Below are 9593 nucleotides of genomic sequence, written 5' to 3'. Positions count from 1 at the left end.
AATGTATAGCCGACTTGTAAATTACAACTCATATATCTCTGTTTCAAGATCATAGATATTATCGTCTCAGTAATACTCTGAGCGTGGGTTTATCTAGTACTCAAATCTTAATTTCTGATTACTCATGAACATTGCAGCAATTCTATTGCCATGTCTATCCTTAGATAATCTGCAATCCAATTCATGACAGTCTTAATTCACTACTTACTTCCAAAAGTACGAGCGACTGTGGAGTTTGAATAATCATATTATTCGGGAAGTAAAACATGCAAAATATGAAACACAATAATAAACAATTGACAAAAGGCAGCAAACAAACTCATAAATAATACTTTATTATCTAATCACAAAAAATTCAATTACATTTACTTCGTAACAATTTCTGAACTAAACTAATATAACTACTAAAACTAATAGCATCTTTCAATCCTCTGCTCCGAGCATGCTGAATATTCTTAGCTCTACTCAGACCCTTTGTGAGGGGGTCTGTTGGGTTATCTTCAGATGACACCCTCTTTACAACAAGATGTCGTTCTTCTACTCTATGTCTGATGATATGGTACTTTCTATCGATATCCCTGGTTTTACCGTGATCTCTAGGTTCCTTAGTTAAGGCAACCGCTCCCTCATTATCGCAGAACATTTCGATAGGCTCCTGGATGGTTGGAACAACTCCATGATCCCCGATGAAGTTCCTTAACCAAGGAGCTTCTTTAGACGCTTCATTCGCTGCTATGTACTCTAATCCACAAGTAGAATCAGCCATCGTATCTTGTTTGGAACTTTTCCAAGTAACTGCTCCTCCATTCAGTAAATATACCCATCCAGATTGAGAGCGGAAGTTATCTCTATCTGTTTGAAAGATGGCGTCACTGTAACCATCTACTCTCAAGGTATCATTGTCACTAAGTACAAGGAACCAGTCCTTTGTCCTTCGTAAATACTTGAATATATTCTTTATTGCTATCCAATTAGCTCTACCCGGGTTTCCCAAATAGCGACTGACTATGCTCAAAGAAAAGGCCACATCAGGGCGAATACATGTCATAGTGTATGTGATCAATCCGATAGTGGAAGCATAAGGTACACAACTCATGTCAGCTATTTCCTCATCTGTACTAGGGCATTGAGTCTTACACAATTTGGTATTTCTCTGGATAGGTAGCTATCCCTTCTTGAAATTTTGCATACTAAACCTCTTTAGTACCTTATCCAAGTATGTGCTCTGACTAAATCCAATTAGTCTCTTCTTTCTATCTCTCAATATTTTCTAATCCCCAGAATATAGGCAGCTTCTCCAAGGTCTTTCATGGCAAAACACTTTCCAATCCAAGACTTAACTTCTTTCAAGGTTGCAATGTCGTTACGAATGAGTAATATGTCATTGGCATATAATACCAGAAAAGTCATTATACTCCCGCTAGCCTTCATATACACACAGAACTCATCTTCACTCCTAGAGAAGCCAAACTCTTTGACCTTCTCATGGAAGCAAAGATTCCAACTTTGAGATGCTTGTTTCAATCCATAAATGGATTTCTCAAGCTTACACACTCTATTAGGAAACTTTGCATCAACAAAACCCTTTGGATGATTCATATAAACATCCTCGGCCAACTTCCCATTACGAAAAGCAGTTTTGACATCCATCTGCTAGATTTCATAGTCATGAAAGGCAGCTATGGCGAGCTATATCCTGATAGATTTAATCTTGGCTACTGGCGAGAAGGTTTCTTCATAGTCAACCCCTGGGGTTTGTGTGAAACCTTTCGCAACCAGTCTAGCCTTGAATGTGTGTACATTCCCATACATGTATGTCTTCTTCTTGAAGATCCATTTGCACCCAACTATCTTACGACCTGGTGCATTATCAACCAAATTCCAAACTTGGTTGTCATATATGGACTTTATCTCGATGTCCATTGTCTCTTTCCACTTGGAAGCCTCTGGGCCTGCCTTTTCTTCATTATAAGAGACTGGTTCATCTAAATTTACCAATGTCATATCACTGATTAATGTGTCACCATCTGAAGTAATATGAAAACAATACAACTCAGGTGTCACATTCACCCTAATGGATCTTCGAAGAGGTAATGATTCATCAACTGGTTCAACAGGAATTGTTTTCTTTCATTGATTGCTAGTGTCATCTAAGGTTCCTTCAGTATTTGACTCTTGAATCTCTTCAAGGTCAATGGTACTCCCACTGTCCTCTTTGAATATGATCTCTCTTTCTAGAAAGACTCCTCTTCGTGCTACAAAAACCACATTCTCACTAGGTTTGTAGAATAAATATCCAAATAACTGTTTTGGGTAACCAATGAAAACACATTTCTCACTTATTGCTAGCTTGTTGTGAGTTTCTCGTCTTACAAAAGCTTCACAACCCATGACTTTAATATGTGCTAACGAGGGAACTTTCATTATCCACGTCTCGTGAGGTGTTTTGGCAACCTTCTTTTTCGGGACAAGATTGAGGATGTGGGCGGATATCTCTAAGGCATAGCCCTAGAAATGAATTGGAAGTGAAGCACTACTCATCATAGAACGAAACCTGAATGGAGGAGCAGTGACTTTGAAAAGTTCTAAGTAGGAGACCGTAGCTGATTCAACATGTGAATCAGAGTACATAGTGGCGAGCGAAGCGTCAAATGAGGCAATATGGTTGAAGAACTTCATCGAAGAACTTGGAGTTATGCCATACATAAAGGTGTTGGATTAGATGTCTAACCCCATAACTATTATTGGTATGTACTCGACCAATAGTAGCATGGTCCATTTGGGTTGCATTTAACCGGAACAATTTGTATGGATAGTCTTTTGAGAATAGTATGTCTATGGTTTATTAATATATTATAAGTTATAATATATTAATATGAAATCATATTATTTAATTAGTATTGATCAAGAATCGATTTAGAATTAATTGAGTGATCAAAAGGAACTAATTAAATATGGACTGTTATATATATATATATATATATATATATATATATATATATATATATATATATATATATATATAGGATGGGTCAAGGTCATTTAGGTTGGGCTAAGCTTGCATGGATAGTCCATGGAGTTTTTAACCCGTGGATCCTATAGAAATGAAAGGTCATGGGTATTAGGGTTTACATAGATGTAACCCTAATCCTCCATACTTCATAAAGAGGTCTTTGGCACATGAAATGGCACTAGTGTGTGATATAACAAGAGTGGGCCGATTTCTAGTGTGATTACTATTCTCTCAAGTTTTCCAATGTGTTTTGGTGATTTGTGATTCCACTTGACGCATCCACATTATTGGTGCTAGGCTCTTGAAGCTCCAAGGAATCAACCACAAGAAAAAGGTATGTCATCCCACTATGTTTTATATTACAAGTACCCCATGGTATGTTAGTTAAGATGAGAATCTTGGAAAAATCATATTTGGATGTATAATAGAGAAAACATAGATCCAAGGTTTCTAGGGTTGCATGTATACCATAGGAGTGTTAGAATGCTCAAAGCCCATCAAAAGGAGTCTATGGATATTTTCTGTGATAATGAAGGAGCGGTTTCCTTGACCAAGGAACCGAGTGATCATGGCAAATCTCGACATATCGACGGGAAATATCATTTTATTTTACATTAGGTGGAAGAGGGACTCCTCGTAGTGAAGAGGGTATCGTCGGAGGATAATCCAGCAGATCCCCTTACAAAGGGACTAAGTAGGGCTAAGTACTTGTAGCACACTAAGAGCATCGGGTTGAAGGACGATATTAGTTTAGATTAGATAGCTTCGAAAAGTGTAATAGATAATGTAACTGACATTTGATGATTAAATAAAGGAGTATTATTTATAAGTAAAGTTACTGTCTTATGTTGATTGTTTACCTATTGTTTCACTTTGCATGTTTTGACTTCCTGAATAATAAGATTATTCGAACGTTCCACATCCGCTCATACTTTGGGAGTAGGTATGAACGAAGATTGTCGTGAATTGGTTTGTAGATTGTCTAAAGTGTATTAGACATAGCAAAAGTTTGTTGCAACGTTCATGAGTGCTTATGAATAAGATTTGAGTATTGGATTAGACCCGCGCTTGCTGGAATCACTTCATGGAATTTATCTCGAGTGATCGCAAGACGATAATATCATATGGTCTTAAAACCTATATATATGGTTTATTGTTTGCAAGTTAGTTGTGCATTGATAATGCGTAAACGCATCAATAACTTGATGTTATAAAACGCATTGTTGTGCATGATTTGATGAGTGAATGGTAAATACATATAAGTCGAAGTTTATCTGTTCCTTTTATCCTAAGAGGGTAAAAGTTTATTTGGGCCCCTCGATGATTTGGTTTGACTTATGTGTCGGGCCCGGTCAGTGCTGAGTTGATGTGTTTAATAAAGTTCTATGTCATACAAATCAGGGATCGAGAAAAAACTGTTGGACGATAAGTATGGCTATGTTCCATGTAACTGTCTGCACGATATCTAGAACGGAGGACTATACGATCCCTTATCTAAAGGACAGTTTTCTGATAAGATCAAAGTTCGACAACGTCTTTGAGAGCTATAATTGCTAATCGAATAGTACTTGCATTTATAGTTACTATACTTATCCAAGTGGGAGACTGTTGGATTAGTGTCTAAGCCCGTAACTATATTTGGTAAGTACTTGATCCGGTTGTGCATGGTCCTTTTGGGTTGCCTTCACCAAAGCAACTTGATATGATGATTTATGGAGAGAGAGAGAGAGAGAGAGAGGTTATTATGGTTTATTAATATATTAGGGCCTAAGTCATCCAATTAGGGTTTTCACTAAAACCCTAGAAGCTCAAGTATATAAAAACCCCAATGGCTAGCAAAATCGGCCACTTGATCCCTTGGAAGCTTGGAGCTGACTTTTGCCCCTCATCCTCTCTCCTAAACATCATCCTCTTGCTTGTGGTGTTTGTAAGCCATTAGAGGTGTTACACTTGTGACACCAAGCTTATTGAAGATCAAAGGATTCTTGCAACTATTGAAAGATATCATCTAAACTTATTATATTGTAGATCTCGTTTTTGATAGTATGCTAGATTAGGGTTTCAAGTCTTGGATGAATTGGATATACAATAGATAAACCTAGATCCAAGCATTTAGGTTTTGCATGAGCACATAGGATTGTTCTTTTGTATAAAACCCATCTTATATATATATATATATATATATATATATATATATATATATATATATATATATATATATATATATATATATATATATATATATATATATAAATATTTTCTTTTTGGTATTAAATTGACTTATAATTTATTAAAGGGAGAATTTTATAAGAATGAATATAAATGTGAGTTTAATAGATTAAGAAAAATATATACATAATTATGAACTTTAAAATGATATAATCGTAATATTTAACTTTTGCAATGACATATATGAAATTTTCTCAAAAATTTAAGCTTTGGTGTTCCGGCAAACCTCAATTATCGTGGTTCCATCTGGGAATGCATTATCCTTATCCTTCAAGATCTTATGTAGATTCTCCCCGAGCTATTTAACAGGAATCCTTTCTTCCCCATTAGTAATGTGGTTTTCGCTACACTTATACAAGGTATGACACAGTTTCCAAAGTAGGCAACAGGGATTGGTGGATCCATACATCCCCTCCAATCAATGGAAAAAACCAAATTGTTCTACATCATTCTTACGTGACCACTATACTTGGGATTTCTCAAGAATAGTCGAGATTTGAAGGGGATCCATGATCCATCTCATACAATTCCATCGAGGTTGGGTGTCGCAAAAAGAGTGGAGCTAGATAGACATAAGGATAAGGAGAGAAAAAGGATCATATTGTCTTATCCTCCCATTGAATAGAGGTAAATTGTTTGCTAGAAAGGAAAAAACAAGAACTACAACAAATTAGCGACCACATCACATCTAGGTTTGTTGAGTACGCCACACTTGAATAGATTTCATGATATTTAGAAATCTTCAACTTTCATTAAACCCCATTTAAGTTCCGGCTTCGAGTTTGAACCCCAGAACTTACACTTTAAATATATAAAAATATACAAAATTACATAGTTGGTCCCTGTGGTTTTATCAAACGTCACAAACTAAACCCTTGCTGTTTTTTATACAAACATAGTCCCTACGGTTTCCAAAACTTGCATAATTTGTTCATTCCAATTTCAAGTATAGCACAGTTGATGTACATTTTATATGATTGTAAAGTGATTCTAAGTAAAGATTTTTGTGAATCTAAAATGTTACATCTAATAAACTAATATACTCATCAACTTTTTTACTTTTTATATATAGTCACCAAATTAAAGTTTAGCAACCAATATAAACATAAAAACATGCAAAACAAATGTTTCTAAAACACATTATTTTACGCATAAATGATTCAAAAAAAAAAAAATGTAACATGTTTTCTACGTTGGCAACATTATTGTTTACATAAGTATTCGAAGAACAGCCAAACCAACAGCAGAAATTGAGACAAGAGTACCTATACAGTACTTTATCACATCGTATTTTGCAGCTTCTAGATGCGCTCTTAATGAATGGATTTCCTGATCCAAATAACAAATTTTAAAAACATAACTTTTTTTTATCATTGTGGGAAAAATTATTATTATTATTATTATTATTATTTTGATAAATGAAAGTGATGCATGTATACTCACATTATCAAGTTTGTTTGTGAGGTTGGATGTTTCTTGGTTTTGATTCGATAGTTCATCTCTAATTCTCCTGTATTATAATATCACATTAAGGTTAATAAGTTTCCTTGATATTATAAAAAATTAAAATTAAAAATTAAAAACAACAGATTTGTCATTATTACCCCCTTTCAAGATTCAAATCCAAACGCTGGCCTGCAGTTACTTTGTCAATTTCATATCTATATCACAAAATGAATTTTGCTATTATCAGTAACATGTGTTGTTTTTGTTTGTAAAAAAAATAAAATGTGCTGTTATTTCCTACAATTTTTTCATTTAGTTTTATAAATTAATGGATGGTTGTTATATTTACTTTAACTCACTGCGCATCTTCTCTATATCACTCTGAAGTTTTTCTGTTTCACGTTGCAATAATGAAAAATGGTTTTCCTGTAACAGTGACAAGAATAATTGAGGTAATTAATGATTCGTAAAACATGTTGATATGAAGAATTACATTATAAAAACAACAAATCATGAAAAGGATGTGATATTGATCTAGGAAAGTGATTACCTGAGAGTTTTGGACTCGAGACTTGAATTTCCCCAAATTACCATCTTGAATCATCTCAATCTACAGCAAAATGCAGATACAACATGAAGGCGAAAGCCATTTAGAGTTTAACTAAAAAAAATTGAAAGATATGATTAATTTCATTGAGATTCGAAACAAACCCTTTCCATTTCACCCTTGGAGACGAAGGATTGAGCAACATTTTCCAAACTGTCATTCAAAACCTCGATAATGGCAGAGGTAATTGCTTCAGCTTGCTTTGAAGGCACACCTTCACCCTCTAATCTCCTAACCTAATAATTCATCTCAAAAACAATCACACATTCACGTCTACCGAAATTTCAAATTAGAACGGATAAAGAAGCAAGCTTTTTCATCTAATTAATAGCGGTTTGAATTAATTCAGGATGTCGAGACGAGAAAGTGACTTACTAGGGCTAGGGTATCGACGAGAAACAGGCGCTTTCCATTAGATTGAGGTTGTTGAGAAACTTGTCTGCAATCAAATCTGCTAAAAGTCGGATTGAAATGAGATGAAGATGAAAGTGTATTTGTGGAGATGAAACCGCCTTGCAACAGCGATGTGTTGGTTGCGTGAACCGATCTCGATTTGATTCCGGCACGAAGGAAAGCCGCATAAGCGGCCATTAGAATCGAATTTGGGAACTAAATTTGTAACTTTCGATAAATTGTTGAAGATCGTGGTCGTGGATGAACTAGAACTGGAAATCAATCTGAAAAAAGTGATTGAAAAGTTGAAATGAAAAAAGAACTAGAAATCAATCCATTTCCGTACACGTTTCTGGCGCTGAGAACTAAGAAATCGGCGTTGGAGGGGGCGAGGCGACGGAAAAAAAGTAACCGCCCACCGTGGGGCTCGAACCCACGACCACAAGGTTAAGAGCCTTGCGCTCTACCAACTGAGCTAGACGGGCTTGTTGAAATCTTCTTTGGTGTTGTATTAATATACAAGATTCTTATGTATATGGACGAGTGTATTATTTAATAATCATATTGCAAAATATAGTTTAAAATTGCTTATTGTTTAGAAAATATATATTAATTATTTAAGTATCAGAGTATTAATGAAAATGCCACTCAAACATTGATTAAGGGTTAAAGTCTCCTAAAATATGATTTGTAGTTTATGAGTAAAATAGCAAGGATAAATATTTTTTGATCTAGAAAAACCTATTTTTAATTTTAATATGTTTAACATAACGACTTGGATAAAAATTGAACGGGCCAATAAAGCACTCCAATTGACAACCCTACGGAAACTTTTTGGATATACGTCAATTTTGACTGTTTCAACACCTATAATGAATTGATGACAACTTATATGATCAGTTTGGAAGATACATTTGAGCACACCGACTATTGTTTTTTGGCTTTTTAATGAACATGTTTCGTAAGGAAAATCTTGCAGGGTTAGTTATGATTTTTCTATAAAATCATATACATATTTGCATGTGGGGTAGCTTTTGCGATTTGGAGAATAGTGCAAAAGTGGTGTGATATTCAATTTTTCACTTTGTTTAACATTCATGAATGATTTTCTTAGATAGATGGTGTTCGGATGACATGTGAGAACATGAAACGACTTGAGGTGGTGATGATTACTACGTGGTGGATGTTCTATGCTTATTATATGGTGGATGTTCTAGAGGTTTATGAATAATGTTGTGTTCGATTCTTGAACAATGTAGAAGGGCAATTTTTTATAACATTTTTTAATTTTGTTTTCTTGGGTTAAGCATAGATTAAAAAAATGTAATTTGGACTAATTGGTTGAAATCACCTTTGTAATTTTCTTTAAACTCTCGGTTAGAAGTGTAATATTTAGAATTTTATTGTTGTTAAAAAGAATAGCCTGATTTTGTCTGGTTAGAATTGTAAAGTTCGTTATTTAAGTGTAATAATGAACATAGATATAGATATGCCTCATTCCTTTTGGACAAAATTCAGAATTTACAAAGGATTTTTCAAAGAACTTTATGAGGTACTAAACACATATGTTGTGAGCTAGATAGGTCATTGACTATCCCTTGAATTAGATTCAGTTAAGTTCAACTTCTACTTCTTTGTTTATCACTGTTATGACCTCACCAAAACCAAAGGATAATTCATTGTTTAAGCGTATGTACAGTATTTATGTGGTGTTATTGCATCGCTTAAATTTCAACTTTATTATTTGTATCTGTTTTTTTCTCTTTTTTTTCACTTTATTGTTTGTATCTGTTTTTTTTTCACACACAATAGTTTGTTTTTCATTACGGGTTAACATGTTATACATACCTTTTTTTTTCTTTAGTCCATATTCACCAATGTAAGCAATTTTTATTCTTTTTTCTC

General features: G+C 34.4%; 1 protein-coding gene and 1 non-coding gene across 2 annotated transcripts; both read right to left on the bottom strand.

Moving 5' to 3' along the window:
* Nucleotides 1-6282: 6282 nt before the first annotated feature.
* Nucleotides 6283-8028, bottom strand: LOC145043656 (protein FMP32, mitochondrial-like). The gene is made up of 7 exons (XM_078992371.1): nucleotides 7671-8028; nucleotides 7400-7531; nucleotides 7239-7298; nucleotides 7038-7114; nucleotides 6847-6903; nucleotides 6686-6752; nucleotides 6283-6571 (listed from the first exon to the last, which is right to left on the bottom strand). Exons 1-7 carry the CDS (start codon nucleotides 7884-7886, stop codon nucleotides 6452-6454), a joined length of 729 nt encoding a protein of 242 aa, XP_078848497.1. The 5' UTR covers nucleotides 7887-8028; the 3' UTR covers nucleotides 6283-6451.
* Nucleotides 8029-8100: 72 nt separating this feature from the next.
* TRNAK-CUU (transfer RNA lysine (anticodon CUU)) lies at nucleotides 8101-8173 on the bottom strand. Its single transcript has one exon. It is a non-coding gene; the product is annotated as a tRNA-Lys (tRNA).
* Between the last annotated feature and the right edge of the window lie 1420 nt (nucleotides 8174-9593).

Source organism: Lactuca saligna, chromosome 4 (genome assembly GCF_052625555.1).
Source record: "Lactuca saligna cultivar CGN05327 chromosome 4, ASM5262555v1, whole genome shotgun sequence".
In the NCBI taxonomy this organism is placed as follows: Eukaryota; Viridiplantae; Streptophyta; class Magnoliopsida; order Asterales; family Asteraceae; genus Lactuca; species Lactuca saligna.
The sequence above is the reverse complement of the archived record's forward strand: the minus strand, read 5'-3'. Positions and strand labels throughout refer to the sequence as shown.